The 17,531-nt window shown below is 29.7% G+C and overlaps 5 protein-coding genes across 5 annotated transcripts, besides 5 other annotated features; 2 read left to right on the top strand and 3 right to left on the bottom strand.

The window, feature by feature from the left end:
- Positions 1-1,179: 1,179 nt before the first annotated feature.
- Positions 1,180-3,353: a mobile genetic element.
- Positions 3,354-4,040: 687 nt separating this feature from the next.
- TVAGG3_0725940 (uncharacterized protein) lies at positions 4,041-5,394 on the bottom strand (the record flags this gene model as incomplete). The annotated part of the gene is made up of 1 exon (XM_051244320.1): positions 4,041-5,394. A coding segment is annotated over one exon (1,354 nt), but the record flags the coding sequence as incomplete, so codon positions are not given.
- A 526-nt stretch (positions 5,395-5,920) lies between these two features.
- Positions 5,921-5,957: a mobile genetic element.
- A 682-nt stretch (positions 5,958-6,639) lies between these two features.
- On the top strand, positions 6,640-6,882 carry TVAGG3_0725920 (uncharacterized protein; the record flags this gene model as incomplete). The annotated part of the gene is made up of 1 exon (XM_051244319.1): positions 6,640-6,882. One exon carries the CDS (start codon positions 6,640-6,642, stop codon positions 6,880-6,882), a length of 243 nt encoding a protein of 80 aa, XP_051090906.1.
- A 202-nt stretch (positions 6,883-7,084) lies between these two features.
- On the top strand, positions 7,085-7,705 carry TVAGG3_0725910 (integrase catalytic region-containing protein; the record flags this gene model as incomplete). The annotated part of the gene is made up of 1 exon (XM_051244318.1): positions 7,085-7,705. One exon carries the CDS (start codon positions 7,085-7,087, stop codon positions 7,703-7,705), a length of 621 nt encoding a protein of 206 aa, XP_051090905.1.
- A 600-nt stretch (positions 7,706-8,305) lies between these two features.
- Positions 8,306-8,343: a mobile genetic element.
- A 751-nt stretch (positions 8,344-9,094) lies between these two features.
- Positions 9,095-11,422: a mobile genetic element.
- A 1,312-nt stretch (positions 11,423-12,734) lies between these two features.
- Positions 12,735-13,208, bottom strand: TVAGG3_0725880 (uncharacterized protein; the record flags this gene model as incomplete). Its single annotated transcript, XM_051244317.1, has 1 exon — positions 12,735-13,208. One exon carries the CDS (start codon positions 13,206-13,208, stop codon positions 12,735-12,737), a length of 474 nt encoding a protein of 157 aa, XP_051090904.1.
- A 344-nt stretch (positions 13,209-13,552) lies between these two features.
- Positions 13,553-13,789, bottom strand: TVAGG3_0725870 (N-acetylmuramoyl-l-alanine amidase family; the record flags this gene model as incomplete). The annotated part of the gene is made up of 1 exon (XM_051244316.1): positions 13,553-13,789. The coding sequence occupies one exon, from the start codon at positions 13,787-13,789 to the stop codon at positions 13,553-13,555; it is 237 nt and encodes a 78-aa protein (XP_051090903.1).
- A 2,672-nt stretch (positions 13,790-16,461) lies between these two features.
- Positions 16,462-16,546: a mobile genetic element.
- Positions 16,547-17,531: the final 985 nt, after the last annotated feature.

Below are 17,531 nucleotides of genomic sequence, written 5' to 3'. Positions count from 1 at the left end.
TACCGATAATAAGAAACTTAGATATTATCACAGATGAAAAAAATTGGCAGTTTTATGTATAATTACATGAAATCAAACAATCTACCAGTTGACCAGAAACAGAGGAAATTAACTCAGTTAGCATCAACACACAACCAATATCAACCATTTTCTTCTTATTATCTATGGTATCTAATCGATAGGTTTAATTTTATCATTGATGACATTCAATCAATTTTAACATTTACTAAAAACACTTGCTTTAATGAATTTGCGAACGAATTTATGAACGAAAGACAAAAGGCTGAATTAGAAGGAAATAAAGGAAAAAGTTTATTTTGCAAGATTTCGCTTAATGGATCATATGGTTACGATGCAATGAATACACAAAATTACGCAAAGACTAAAATAATGAATGCACAGAAGGCACGCGTTGCATGTATGTCAAATAAGTTTAAAAACATAAGAGAAATAGGAGAGGATACGTATCAAGTGATGCTCAAAGATAGATTTTATAGATGTGATACATGTTTACAAGAGGCATTTTTTACTTTAGATAACGCAAAATACTGGTATTTAGTTTTCATTTATGATTTTATGTATAAATGCATGGATGTTAATCGTTTTCATTTCATTGAAGGTGATACTGATTCATCTTATTGGGCTATTGCTGGCGATCCAAGTTTTCCTAACACTCAAGCATTTCAGGCGATTGTAACCGATAAAAAATTTTATGATAAAAACATTTTCAAATTCGCACCTTTTGATTTCTTCTGTTTTGATGAGAAATTTAAACCTAAATTAAAGAATAAAGCTGAAGAAAAAGCACATGAGAAAAAATTATTGGGTTTAGCAATTGAGAAACAAGGTGATAACATGGTGGCGTTATGTCCTAAATGTTATACTTCATTTAATGGAATGATAGGTGAAGACTTCTTCAAAAAGATTGCACAAAAAATGAAAGGTGTTAGTTTACGACAAAATAAGCAATTAACACCTAAAAATTATTTGGATATAATAAATGATAAAGTTATTTTCGATGGTCAGAATATTAATTTACAACTTAAAAACGGGTCAATGACTCGCTTAACAATCGGTAAGACTGCATTAACAGGAGCACACACTAAGGCTGTATGTTGTTTCTCAATTGCTAAACAGATATACTGGAAAATTCAACCGTTAAAGGAAAAATTTAGTCGCCCTTCATTTGCACCATATCCATATTCATACGAAATCGATCATTTAGAATATTCAAAAGGAAACGTTACTTATTTATTCGCCATTAACATTAACACTAGATATTTATATTGCATTCCGGTGAAAGGGAAAACAGAACAGGAAACAAGAAGAGCTATTCAATACTTACTAGATCATGAAAGAGTAGATAATATTAGGGGTGATGGTGATAAAGGATTTCAGGCAGCTATGGCTCATTATTTCCCACAAATTAATTTTTACTTTTCATCCTCTCCATATACGTTTCATAATAAAATAGTTGATGCGGTAATGAGAACTCTTAGAGATGCGTTAGGGGTTAACGGTCAGATATACTGGAATGGAAATCATGACTCCCTCATACAACAGTTAGTATATTATTACAATAATACATGGCATAGAACTATAAACATGAAACCAGTGGAAATGAAAAATGATATTTCAAAAGAATGGGAATATATTAGAAAGCAAATTGAAAGGTTAAATGATGTTAAACGTGAACAAATTAATTCGGGGCTCATGAATTTTAAACAAGGGGATAAAGTTTTGATTCATCTCGATTATGGAAAAACTGATAAATCAATGACAAAAAGAAGACGAAGATTTGACACAATAGCTGAATTTGTTAGATATATTAACGGCAATGCATTAGTTGAAGTTGACAATAAATTAATAGAAATTCCGATTTATTTTATTACTCCATTATATTTAAATAATATTTAATTTTTTTATTTCGTAAGAAATGAGTGATTCAGAGTCCAGACAATGAATATAAAAAGAAATTAAACAGAATAAAATCGAAAATATGCTATTACAAAAAGAAGCCGCAATGCGGCGGGGCTGATGCCCATAAAACTAAAGGAACTGAGAATGATAAAGAGAGGAAAGAAATAATCGAAAAATTAGAAACTTACCGTTCAATCCTTAAACTAGGTGAAGCAAAAATAAAAGAATTTAATAGAATAAATAAATTGATTGGAAGAGATGAATTTAATAAAGATGAATTTTTAAACTCTATCCAAATTTAATTTTTATTCCTCTTCGACAACGTCTCTTCGAGACGCAGAACCCTTCTGGGCTCTTCTTTCCATCATTACTGCATAACCACATCTTCTCGGTTTTCGTGGTTTGTTGTTTTTAATTCGTTCTTGCATCATTTTTATCATTTCCTCCCTTGTTATGATTCGTGGTAAATTTTAAGCTTGTGGGGTATCCATTTATATAAAAATAAAATTTTGTTATCAGTTATTTTATCATCATTTTATTAAGTTCATCTTTAGTTAATAATTTGAATGGATTCGCTAATGTTCCACCTTGAGCCACAACACTTGCCCCGGCTAATTGTGAAGAACCTGGGATAAGTACTCCATGAAATGATTTCATTGGTATCATTAATTTAGAAATAGTTGGCTTAATTAATTTTGTCATTTATGTTAAAAATAAAATTGCATAATTTAAATTTTTTTCTTTCTCATTTTCTCATTTTTTATCTTTTTCGTTCTGTTTTGGTTTCAGCAACTTTTCAAGTTGTTGTCTTGTCAGTAACTTTAATTTTAACATTGGATCAAATATTGGGTTTCCATCTTTATCTCTTCCAATAACACCATATGGTAGAATCTTCATTTATACTAAAATAAAAATTTAAATTATGCCGTTCTAAAGTTTGTGAAACAAACATTGAGCGTTCATTGAACGCGAAACCATGCATAAACCGTCATATAAGGTGGCATGTAATCTGTACCTCTTCCTGTCGTTTGTGTATATCCTGAAACATTATGTGAATGTGTACCCGAACCGTTTGAAGTATATCCTTCATTCCATCTATTTTTATTACCGTACCAATATTTACCCCTGCTAGCGTCTCTATCAGACCATCCATCAGGAAATCCATTATTTCCATCAGGATATTCAAACAAATTAGTATAAGTATGACTATGCCAGCCCGAGTCTTGAGTGTTTAAATTAACATAATGACTATGAGCAGGTAAATTTTCGCCAGTAATCTTTTTACTTCCACCGGTTTGTTTTGAACTATTAGCACAGTAGAGGAAACGATCGGTTATTTGTTGCCATGTACCGAAACCGAATACATCAGCTGGATTTGTTGAATTCATTGATGTATATATTGAACCAATGGGGTAAATCATCTCAAGAATTGTATTTAATCCATTATGAATATTGAATTTATTATATAATATTGAAACTGGGTAAGAAATTAAAATTGGTCTTGTCATCAATATTAACGTATTATTTTTGAAAATTGCTTTTCTAACATCTTGAAATTTTGTGATTTCAGACCAGTTTCTTCCATCACTACTGATATTTACTAAATCACCACATCCTAAAGCAATAAAATGACCATCAATATAAAAAAATTGTAAATCTATAATTTCGAGTAAGTTTTGGAGTGAATGAATAAACCAATTCCCAACTTGGTGTTTTCTCTGGATCCTGTGAAAAATCTTGTGATAAATAAATATGTCTGTTATAACTTACAGGATATGAATACACCATACAACCTGAAACAAGAACACAAACATTCGAAGCATAACATAAAGCTTCAATGTCTCCATCAGCTTGAAAAATTTGTTCAAAACGACCAAATGGTATTGAATATGATCTATAAATTTTATCATTTTGTAGGATAAAATACATGTTGTTAATGTAATACCATTTACTTGTATAATCAATTTCCAAATCTGATGACATCATACTAAACATATAATAATTTATCCCATCCTCACTAATGAAAATTTGATTGACTTCATAAATTAGTACCCATTTATTATTAACGCATCTAATAGGATTATTTGGATATTTAAATTTAGCATCTTGATTTAAACTACATTTGAACCATTGGATACAATCGAATGAATAAAAAGGGCAAAAATCATCTCCAACCGTTATCATTCCCATAAATTTACCGTTATTATATTCAACATATAAAATTCTTGGATTAATGATTGGCTCTCGTGTATCAGGATTCCAAACAGATGGAGTAAATGATTCATAGTTTTTAAAATCATTTGTTTTAAAATAATAAAGCACTCCAGCTGTATAAAATAAATACATGGTCACTCCATCGTAACATATCCATTCAATAGATTGAAATGTTTTATCTGATGATTTCATAAAATTTAAAAATGGTGGAGTAAAATAGACCTCTGATTGTTTTATTTCTTCATTAACAAATGATATATCAGCTTTCTTTGCTAACTCAGTATTAATGAATGAAATAACTTTTTCCTTATCTGCTTTCTTCTCTAACTCATCGTTAACATATGTTTTATCTGCTTTCTTCTCTAATTTATCATTAACATAAGTTTTATCTGCTTTAAGGTCTAAACATCCTGAAACCCATTCTGTATCAGCTTTAACTTTAAAAGTCTCCAATGTCCATTCATGATACCCTTCAACCTTTTCTTTAATTTCATTATCTTTTTCATCAACATAAACCAAATTTGCCTTCTTATTTAATTCCTGGTCAACATAACTTTTAAATGCTTTTTGATTAATTACTCTTGAATTTTCATTAACTCTGAAATTTAAATTATCATAATTACTTTTAACTGTTGCATTTGTTTGATTAATTCTGTTATTTAATTCATCGAATTGAACATGTGTATGATCAACATCTGCTTTCTTATTTAACTCGGTATTTACATAAACTAAATCTGCTTTCTTATTTAATTCATTATTAACATAAACTAAATCTGCTTTCTTCATTAATTCAGTATTAACGTATTCCTTATCCACCTTCTTATTTAATTCAGTATTAACGTATTCCTTATCTGCTTTCTTCATTAACTCACTATCCACATATTCCTTATCCACCTTCTTCATTATGTCATTTAGGAAACCTTCTATGAATTCCTCATTTAAATTAAATCTTCCAATCTTCAAAACTTTAGGAAATGCATTTAATGCGTAATATCTCTGTTCTTCTGGTGGAATGGATGTTATATCATCCGTTATACCTTTAATTTTAGAATTCATAAATAAAATTTCTTTTATATTTGATATCACTGCACCACCTTTGCAAACGAATTCGAAATGGTCATTTTTCAATACTATCTCCAAATCTCCATATTTCAACCTTTGCGTTTGTTCTGCCGGCTTTGAATTATATGCATATGTGGCGTATGTAATGGTCTGAAGGACCTGGGCGCTTTGCGCCTTAAGTTGCTGTTGTTTAATCATTTATTACGATTTAAAAATAAATATTTAATCCGTTATCTCATCAGCTATTTTTTCTATTTGAAATTGCTATAATATCTCATTCATGAATTCTAAATCACAATCAAATAGGTCAGTTATTCTAAATTTAATATTTGATAAATCTTTTGAATGAAGAATAAATGAATTCCCGGATAATTGAAACGGATATGATAAAGAAAATGTGTTTAAGTTGATGGATAAAATGTTTTGTATTGATGGGTAAGAGTTAGGGTCAAATGTTTGGTGTGAAAATCTCATTGGGGTATTAACTTTATCATATTTGATTAAAATGAAATTGGAACCGGTGTCAGAATACAAAACATCCCCAACATCTTTTTCAAAATTTAATATCCCCAACAATGAACGAAGATGAGGAGTACAAAATTTAATTTTCAGCGGGAATTTAATAAGGTTATTTATTTCATCAAGTTCAAAAAGTTTATCGGGTTTTGATTTAAAATTTTCTTCATACCATACGATAAATGATTCATTTAAATAACTTAAAATGTAATAAACAGAAATTCATCAAAAGTGACAGCTCTCAATTTTTTGACATTTGTAAATTCTAAATTGAATGAGAAAAATGAAATAATACTAAGCATAATACAATATTCTAGATTTAATTATAATTAGGAAAAAGTTAGTTTTGAGAGTACTTTTCATAGGCATATAGAATGAAATCTTCTGAAAAATAATATCACATAAACTCATATTATTTTCTAATATATAACTATTTTATATAAAAATCAAATTCAATGATCTTAAAAGCGAAGGATAAACCTCAAAATTTACGAATATAATGAGTGGGAATATAATGCTTATCTATCATAAAACCATATGAAATATCAATTTTTGCTTTACGCCTAATTTTTGACGACAATTAGCAAAAAATGTTAAATGTTAACACTCAGTCCATTTGAATATGAAAAATAAAATTGACTTTGATTAAATGTTTTTATTTATCATGCAATTCTTCTTGCGACCAAAGATTTGAAAAAATTTCAAAAAATAAGATAGCTTAAAAAATAATATACGGTAGTGTTTACTAATAGATGAATAGTATATAAATTCTATTAAAATGGATTTGATCCAAAAAATATATAAAATTTGATCATAAATAAAATCGTTTTAAATTACTTCTTCATTTAAATTATAACAATTATTTTTGGTTTTTATTTATCATCCACATTCAAATTTGAATCTTATCACAAAAGAAGGACCACTTTTATGACTACTGCCAAATATATAAGCAGAGAATGGCTATTTGAAGCTAAAAGAAGAATAGAAGAAGGTGAATCTTACAAAAGTGTGGGAAAGGAAGTTGAATTGGAAAATGATAAAATTAAATTGAATGTTGCCGAAAATACAATAAGAAGAGCATTTCAACTTCAAGAAATCGAATTACCAAAAGTTAGTCGCGGCAGAAAACCAAATCCACCAACATTTGAGCAAAAACAATTAATTAATTAATTCTTGTGTTTCACAATATAAAGGAGGAATTTCAAAAACTTATTTATTGATTAAAAGGTTTCAAAATATTGCTCAAAATCCCGATTGTGAGAAAGAAAAAGAAGAAATTGCAAAAGAATTTGAAGATATAGAAGATTTGACAAAAGATCAAATTTTTGACAATTTACAAAAAATAAAGCATCATCAAGTGGAAAAATTTATGATGGAATCAGGTTTATCTTCAAAAAGAGATTACAAACCAGCAGATCCACCTACCAAATATCGTGCCATATCAAAGAATTTGATATGGCACTGCGATATTCATTACCTGCACGGTAATGTTTCTTTTCCATTTTTTGCCATATTGGATGATATGACACGTAAAGTTCTCAAAACTAAATTATTGAAAAACAAGTCTTCCAACTCAACAGCGAAGGTTTTAAGAAAACTTTTAGAGGAGTTTATTCCTTACTGCATCTGGACCGATAACGGCGGTGAAAACCGCGGTGAATTCGGCCAGGTTATGCAGGAAAACGGAATAGTTTGGAAGCACACCTTGCCGTATATGCCAAGACAGAACGGCAAGGTGGAGCGCCTGTGGCCAAGCTTAGAAAAGTTTTTACCAGACGAGTTGGATGATATTCAACAAATCAAGGACTCAGTTCAGCAGTTCATTGAAAAATACAACAATACACCACATTTATCTCTCGATATTAATCCAAAAACGAATAGTAATTACACTCCTAACGAATTATTCGAAGTTTCAAAATTTTGGTACGAGCCAGAAATGCAAAAATGGGAGTTATATATCAAAGACGAATGGGTCTTAGCAAAATTTGAATAATTACATCATTTTAAATGACTACTAAACAATTTTATTTATGATCAAATTTTATATATTTTTTTGGATCAAATCCATTTTAATAGAATTTATATACTATTCATCTATTAGTAAACACTACCGTATATTATTTTTTAAGCTATCTTATTTTTTGAAATTTTATTCAAATCTTTGGTCGCAAGAAGAATTGCATGATAAATAAAAACATTTAATCAAAGTCAATTTTATTTTTCATATTCAAATGGACTGAGTGTTAACATTTAACATTTTTTGCTAATTGTCGTCAAAAATTAGGCGTAAAGCAAAAATTGATATTTCATATGGTTTTATGATAGATAAGCATTATATTCCCACTCATTATATTCGTAAATTTTGAGGTTTATCCTTCGCTTTTAAGATCATTGAATTTGATTTTTATATAAAATAGTTATATATTAGAAAATAATATGAGTTTATGTGATATTATTTTTCAGAAGATTTTGTGTTCTTCTTCAAAATTCTATTTTTTTATTAAAAAGAATCTTTACAAAATATACATTTACTTTAATTAATATTTAAAAACGTGCTCTATCAAAAGTTCCAAAAATTCAATATTTTAGCTTTTCTGAGGTGTAACTTTTGATGAATTTCTGTTTACAACAAAAATCATGTTAATATCCCATTTCGCTATCACATTATTTATATACATATCATACGTTTTTTCAAGGTCTACGACCTCGCCGCTATGCGGCTCATGGTCATCTTTAATAAATGATATATAATCTGAAGGGTCTAAAAGAATGGGATTAAATTTACCACTCACAGAAACGAGAGTAACATTATAAATTCCGCTAACTGTTAAATTTAATTCACAGTTATTATTCGAAATAATATTGATAATTGACATTTTTATTACGATTAAAAATATGGTAAAGCGTTATTTTCCAGTGATAAATAAAACTAGAATAAGATTACCTCAAGAATTCATAAATTCAACGAATAAGAAATTCATTCATGTTATAAATTTTAGTGTTTTCAGAAAATATGAGTCAGTGTCATATTCATCAACAGGTTATATTTCACTTCATTCAAATTTAGTTCAATCAAACCCATATAATGACCATTTCATAAGATTTTCAGATGGTATTAAAAATGTAATTGATAGATTAAATATGAACAGATTGACAATATCGAATTTTTGGAATTTTGGTTTAAATATCCCGATGGAAAAAAGATTGAAGTTAAAGATAAAGCTGATACTATAACAAAAACAATTACAATGACCGATCCGGATAGTGGGGAACAAAAAGAAATAAAACAAACGATAGAAACTGGTGAAAGGTCAATTATTATTGATTATGATTCAAAGGATTATTATTCGATAATGTTAATGCTTGAATATTAAATAGCCTTAACAAAGAATTTTTCAAGTGATATTTTATATTCATCAACTATTTTATTATAAATATCATTATATGTTAAATGAAGTTCAGTTGTTGTTCCGTTCTTTGATATCTTAATTGTGCTAATATCCTTTATAGGATTTATTTTTGCAACTGTTCCGCAGCATGAAACCTCATCATCTATGAAAAATTGAATCTTAACGTCTGAATCTTGAACATCACAAAGAATGGCAATAATGTGAATTAATGATTCATAAGGTAAAATAATTAAACCAGATTGATCAATTAAATTTATTATTGAATCATAATTATTAGTTATTATATCACGGTAAATTTTCATTAATTCAGAATTAATGTCTATTTTATATGGGTTATCAAGTGGTGCTGGGTATGTTGGATAAGTGGGAATTTCAACAGGTTCTTTACCGGGTTCAGATAAAATGATTGGGTCTCCATCTTCTTTATTTTGCTCCTCCTCCTTTTTCGGTAAGTCACGAGTTAATAAATTTGGTTGAGTTGCTGACCTTGTTAATTCAGGGCTAACATTAACTTTAACATTTTGAATAATTCGTGATTTATCATCATTTACGTTATAACCAACCGTAATCTCTGCTTTTGTGTTAGTGTTCTTTTGACTAGTGAAACGTCTTCTCATTTATATTCGAATAAAAAAATATATTTAAACTTTTATTTTGCCGGAAGTTTTGAATCTATTATTCCCTGTATTTGTTCTTGAAGTTGATTTTTAGCTGGTTCATTGTAATTAATAGACCGAATATATTCATTAATTGCATTCTTATAATCATCTGATTTCTCAAATTTTCTTTTATCTGATTCCTTAACTAAATCATAAGTTAAACCTCGTTGCTGATATAATGGTTTCTTAATTAAATCTTTGAATGCTTGAGATAAAGCACCTGATGCAATTCTTGCTACTATAATTGGTTGGAATTGCTGTTTAAGTTCATCTTTAACATTTGCGAAAACTGGATCGAATAAAGCAACTTTAAAGAATTTCTTAGCTGAAATTTCAGGTCTAATATTTGCATATTGACCATCAAACTGGTTAGAATATCGTGGTAATCCATCCGGTCCCTCTTCAATAGCATTTAATTCTTCATTGAAATAAGAATATGGATTATAACGGTATGAATAAATTGGACCATTTTCACCTTCTCCAATGTATTGTTTAACAGCTTTTCCATTTTCATCAAATTGCATAGGATAACGTTCATTATATGCTTTACGTTTAGGATAATCAGTTATAGTTAATTTATAACCATTTATGACTTTAATTTACCTTGACCATCAGTAATGAAAACTTCATTTATACCATCAGGTTTTCCATTTGGACCCGTAATGTCTGCTTCGTGTGCTTCCCAATTTGGACCTTGACGTTTGGCATATGCTTGAGCTTCTGGTAATGTTAAAACGTTTCTCATTTGTTTAACATCTTTTTGAAGACCAGCAACAATATGAACTAATTCTTTCATTCCATCAGGAACTTTCATAGTTCTATTATATGCACCCTTTTTGTTTGTTCCTTGTTTTAATGGAACCTGTAGAAGATTTGCTATTTCTGTCATGTTTAATTATAAATAAAAAATAAAAATTAATTATAAAAAGTTAATCAAATTTAACACTTCCTTTATTTAAATCAACTATTATTTTTCCATGTTCACCTAATTGCTGATATTGTATGTAAAGTTCATTAATGCTCATTGGTAAATTCACTTGATAAAGCATAACGTTCAACTGTTGACGACTAAACCCACTGAAAATGAAAAGGGTTGATAGATTTGATTTAATGTTTGTGCTTAATGCTTTGAAATATTGAACAGCCATAAAGAATGAACACTGAATGTGTCGACATTGAGTTAATAACTGATTAAAATATGATTTCTCGTTTGTTATTAGTTTTGATTTCACTGCATCATCTAGAAAAATGAGTGAATGCAAAAATTCTCTATCAAAATTTGAAATAGAAAGTGTTTCAAATAATTCATCCCGTTGTTTATCAATAATTTTATCCTCTAATCCTTGCTTCTTGATTGTATTATATAATTCTTTATACATTATAAAAAGTTTTTTAAATAATCTTCTGCTTCTTTCTTGTTGTGATAGATAAATAAATAATTGGAATTTTGATTAAATGCTTAAAGATTCAAATGTATCATCTGAAGGTGAACCTGAACGGTTGATATAAATTAACACATGTGAATAGGGGGAAGTGTTAGCAATAATTGATAATTGTTTTAATATCGTTAATGTTTTACCTTTATTCTGTTTACCAATTGCTGCAGTGATTGAATTTAAATAACATTCAGAATTATGGAATTTTCATTAATTTTTCCTTAGATAGAGCATTTCTATTATCACTCAATGCTTCATTAATCATATCATCTATGATGTATTATATACTCCTGCTAATTCTTCATAAGGAGTGTATGAATTTAAATCCATTTAATCAAAAATAAATTTATAATTTAAAATTTCTATCATACAATATTTCATTCATATGAACTTCTATACTGTGGTGGTGTACCTGTTGGATGATATTTCAAACCTTCATCCAGTGTCCATGTCCAATATGTAGTCCTAGTAAACCAAACATGAGGAGGATTTGTCACCTTTGAACAGTAAGTTCATTTTCACCCTGAATGATTGGATAAGCTTTCACTTGTACTGTAACTTGTGAGTTGAAAGTTTCTAATCCATCAAAGAATATACCCGCTCCATCACGTTTGAACTGGAATAGTGCATAAGAATGAAGTTTGTCTTTCCATGTTCTAGCTAATGGCGTGCCATCATCTGCATTCAGTGGCTCTAGTTAATGAGTCCTCGTATTCTTCTGTGCATTCATTCACTCCATCTAAATCAGAAGCTTGAAGCATACGTGTAAGAAATATGTCACCCACTGTGGTCATCGCTTGATCGGGGAAGTTTCTGGAATCTATAGTGACATGAAGACCTCGAAGCATTGGATTTTTCTAAAACTGTTCTTTGCATTGCATTCTTCGGAAATGCTAACACAACATCTGTAACATTATGAAGAGCGTATGAGAAATCTGAGCTGATACCTTCAGGAGTGATGCAACCTCCATTTAGTGAACGAACGTCAATATGTTGAGCTGGAATCATGAATGGATCTTCCTTACTGAATAAACGTGGTATTGCTTTAACTGATTCTTCAATTAAACCGTATCCTGGTTGTAATGCATTTATCCTCTAAAACTTCCATCTTGTGCATGAAATAATAACGTCATCAACTGTTGCGTCAGCAGTTGTAGCGGCTAAGCTTGTAATTAATTTGGCAGGAAGTCCAATTTGTTGGAATTTGCGCATCATTTATAAACATGATTCATAATCTTTTCATAATTTTCATCAGTTATCTTTTCATAAACGTAATTTTGTAAATCAGCAACTCTTAACGGGTCAACCTGACAAAATACTAAGTATCCCTGAAAACATAATATTTAAGAATGATATCACCAAATGATTTAGGATAATCATCGAACGCCTGAAATGCTAACAAATCATTTACCGGAATAATCATATCAAAAGTGACATCAACTTCTTCATTTGCTTTCTTGAAAACTTCTGAAGGGTCAATATATTTACCACATACTGAGTTATCATATTTTTGAACATTATATATAACGATGAACAAACTTTTTAACTTTCCTTTCTGATTTCGGTTTATATGTTGCAAATGCGAAAGATTCACGGGCGCAATCCATCTGAAGATAACCGGCATCACCTCTTTCGGTTTCTACTTCTAATTGTTTAAAGCTTTGATTTGATGATTTGTAACCAACGAATAAACGCATGCATTTAAAAGCGGCATCACATGTGAAAGCTTTATTTGAAACTAGAGTTGCTTTAACTTTGCGTTTAATATATGTGTCACCTAATTGGTTCACATCATGAGCCGGATTTGTAATTCTTAAATGAGTTTGTTTATCATCAAAATATGGAGCATCAGAGTCATAGCATGAACTTTCAAGTTCTCTATAATATCTTCTACCGTCATTCTTTGCGAATATTTCATTTATCTTTTCGAATGAATGAAATACATTTCCATTAATCGGTTTAGTGTTTGGCACCAAATAGTTAGTCGTCATTTATTAATAAATAAAAAATCAAAATTAAAAGATGAAAATGAATTTTTAATTTTATGAAATAATCAACTATGGCTGCAGGTATATTTAAGAAACTGTGGAATAGAGTAAAAAGAGGAGCGAGTAAAGTTTGGGAAACATTGAAGAAGGGGGCAAATTGGATATTTAAGAATAAAGAAGCAATTAGTGACGTTGCTGAATCAATAACACCAAAAGCTGCCCCAATAAGAGAAGTTTTAAATAAAGGAGAAAAAGTTTATCAAAGACTACAACCGATACTAAGATAAAAATAATTTTAAGCCGCTAAGCGGCGAGATGATCCATAGGATCTCATATTTATTTTTCCACTATCTACCTCCTATTTTATTAAGTATTCCTTCAGCAATTCCACCAACTGCGTTACCTGCTTGTGCTCCCATCGCCGGATTACCTGCTTTAGCACCTAATACTCCACCTATGATAGTTCCTGCCGTTTTCGCTACTGGTGCCAAAAAGTTTGCAATGGGTTTAATAATCTTTTTATGAACCCAACCCGCAGCTTTCTTAATTCCATCCCATAATTTTTTAAAGAATCCTGCCGCCATTTCTGATTTAATATTAATTAAAAAATATATTTCATCACTTATATTCTAATTTTTATTTAATGATAAATGAAACCGATTTTAAAAATGAATGAAACAGAGGAGGAAGAAATAAATGAAAGTGAAAATGTTCAACAAAAAATAAACGTTGTTAAACCAATTACTGAAATAAAAATTTTTTCATCTGTTGAAGAATTTAATGACTATTATGCTAATAATAAAAAATTATTTGAAGAATTGACAACATGTAAATTGAATAAAATGTTTAAAGTTGATGGATTCAAAATTTCAAAAATAAAAGGAGTGGTTAGTTTGAAATCTATTCCTCAATCAAGAATCACCTCATTAATGAAAATAGATGATTTAACAAAAAGAATAGAAGAGATTGAAGAAAGAATGAATCAAATAATTGATTTCATAAATTCAAATAATCATTAGTTTCTTAAAGTTCAATGTTGAACTCATCAAATTCTTCTTCATCATTACCATTACCTTTAGCGAGTTTATTTACTCTTTCAACTCTATCTTTTGATAGTCTTTCGTTTAATTTTTTCTGAAGTTTTTCGTTACCAAGTTCTAAAATTTTACATGGATGATATTTAAACCCGTTAAATTCTTTTTCCTCAGTTTTAATCATTAATCTACAAAGAACTTTAGTGAAGTGGTTTTGTTGTTTAAACCATTTATCCTTAATATTTGTTATAAATTCAATATCCGGAATTAATTCCCAAATTTTTGAATTTTCGATTAATTTACCATCAAATGCAAAAGCAATAGGTTTAATATTAAACTTACCTTTATAAAATAAACTTTGTATGCAATCATCAAAATAAACGTCTACTTGTTTAACATGGGTGAGAATTGGTGAAAGTTTATCCATTAATTGATTCACAGTCACGAATTTTGATTCACTCATTTCTTACGAATTAAAAAAAAATAAATTATTCAAAAATGTAAGACATGAATTTTTAAAGTTTATTTTTTATTCATGAAAATAATTATTTCTGATTTCTTTTACTCTCTCGTATATACTAGATTTAAAGAATTCAGAACATTTCCCATAATCTCCTAAATGTTTTCTTATCCCTAACGTGCGCCAGTTATTATATGAAACTGAATAAACTTTATCTTTATCTTTACACCTTTCATCACTTCCAATATATTTATATCTCAGTTTTGATTTAGCATTTTCATATTCATTAGCGTTTAATAATTCACAGTCTTCCTTTTTAAATTGATGTTTAAGATATTCAGGATTTAATACTCTACGTTTATATGCTCCTAACTTAGTTCTAAAGGTTTTTCTACAAAATTTAGGAATTCCATCCTCTTTAATGTCATCAATGATTTCCATTTCATTATTTTCAATTTCTTCTTCTCGTTTATGAGGTCTTTGATTATGACTCCATTGATTCCATGAAATTAAATATTCTTTATCATTATATTTATACCTCATTAGCTTATTTTGGCTTTCATATTCATTTAATAATTCACAATCTTCATTTTTAAATTGAAGTTTAACCCATTCAGGATTTAAACAATGTTTAATTAATCGCGGAATATCTGACATCATCTATATATAGCTTCTTTTATAAAAGATAAAAAAAATAAATTATTTTAAAATTAATGTTAATTTTTTAATGATTTATAAATAAATATATTTTAATGCATCGTCTATATATAGATGTAACAAAAAAAGTCACTAAACCCGTCATATCCTACTACTTTGGCTAGATTATACTATTCAATCTCGAGCTCAAAGAAGAAATCGAGACTCGAGCTTGAGGGAGATAAAAATATACTAAGTAAATTACCTATTTGTATCATTGTTGTTTGAATAAACTTAATTTTTAGTCTTAAAAACAATTTTTTTAAAAGCTCATTGAGTGTCAAAATAAATTGTAAACATCACAATTTTTTATGCCTTCCAAAATTCTTTTTAATCCTTGTGCAATCGCATTAAAATCATATGCTATTTCTATATTAAAGTTTTGATTAATTTTTAGGAAATCCGAAATTTTGTTGCTTCCAAAAAAAGATTAAATTTATGATATATCGAAAGATAATCAGAAATAGAACATATATTATAGGTATGAGACAAAAAACGGAAGCCCCATTCAAATATCACGTTTCTGTCATTAGCAACCCCTAGAGTGCGGTACATTTTAGGAAAAATGACATTTTAACTTTACAAAGTTTACATTTGTAAAATGACATTTTTGCCACTTGTTTGCCAATACCCAAAAAAAGTTTGGCGCCAAATCGCAAAAGTGTCATAATCTCATGGTGGACCACAGCTGGTGTCGCCGCCGACTATCTACTTGCTGGAATGCTACGCAGCCTTTGATCTGGCCAATCATAGTGCTGTTCCATCCACATCAGCAAGTGATTTCGGCTGGAGATCTCCAATGGGTCTTCCATGAGGTTTCTGCAAGCCAGAAGCACAATATCTATGCAGCCTAGCTGCTAAGATAGCGTAGCTAGGCTGCGTAATTGTTGTGCTTCTGGCGATATTAGTTATACGTTATTGCTCTCATGGACTACAGTACTACTCCCTGAACCCTTGAGGGTCATGGATGTAAGTTGACTCGAAATGGGCAATGTTCATTACGAAATGAGCATTGCCTTAAAGTACTCTTACTACACTTTCCTAGTTCCCAAAAGGCCTAGGATTCTGTAATTAATCGAAGAGGACAGAGTTTTTCCGAAGTCTCTCATTTGATGAGAGGCTTCGGAAGAACTCTGTCCTAATGTAGTGTACTTATAGTCTCTGACAATTTATGTATCAGAGAATGTACTTTTACTCGAAGACCCATTGGAGATCTCCAGCCGAAATCACTTGCTGATGTGGATGGAACAGCACTATGATTGGCCAGATCAAAGGCTGCGTAGCATTCCAGCAAGTAGATAGTCGGCGGCGACACCAGCTGTGGTCCACCATGAGATTATGACACTTTTGCGATTTGGCGCCAAACTTTTTTTGGGTATTGGCAAACAAGTGGCAAAAATGTCATTTTACAAATGTAAACTTTGTAAAGTTAAAATGTCATTTTTCCTAAAATGTACCGCACTCGCAACCCCTAAAATTTTTAGCTAATTTTGGGGGACATTACATTTTATTGAAAATTACTGAAACCAATAAATCTAGAATCTTAGTTAATAATAAAAATGTTAAATGAATTGAAATAAAGTCGCCAAAAAAAGTGCGGAAATTAAAAACCGCAGTTTGAGTACTTTCTGAGAGTCTGTTTGTCAGAAAGTATACATTTGTAAACTTTCTGACACTAAAATTTTTAGTCCTTTCAAAGTTTTTGACAATGTCAAAAAGTATACATCGGGGCTCTCAATTTTCCTCTCAAACGGCGGTTTTTTAAAAACGCTCATTTTTTCATCGACCTTATAATAATCAATATTCTTTTCTACCAGGGCGAATCTCTTAATCACTTCTAATCAGGGAATTGAATTCTTGTAATATCTCATACCAAGAATTCTCCAAAATCATCAACAATTTCTCATCTGTACTACTGGATTCGCCACGGAGTTTTCTCGTTCCTATAATATCATTTAACAATATCTCATATATGCATAAGATGTTGCTAAATAATTTATGAAAAGGATTAGCTGCTATCATAATTTTAAGACAAAAGGCAGGAATGGCAGAAAATGGAGAAACTTCACTTCAGTTTGAAACATTTTTATCCTAAAGGAAAAAATGCTTGAAGAATAGTGCCTATATGATCTAATC

Source organism: Trichomonas vaginalis, chromosome III (assembly GCF_026262505.1).
Source record: "Trichomonas vaginalis G3 chromosome III, whole genome shotgun sequence".
NCBI classification, from domain to species: domain Eukaryota; phylum Parabasalia; order Trichomonadida; family Trichomonadidae; genus Trichomonas; species Trichomonas vaginalis.
Note: the sequence above shows the minus strand (reverse complement) of the source record. Positions and strands in the feature narration are given on the sequence as shown.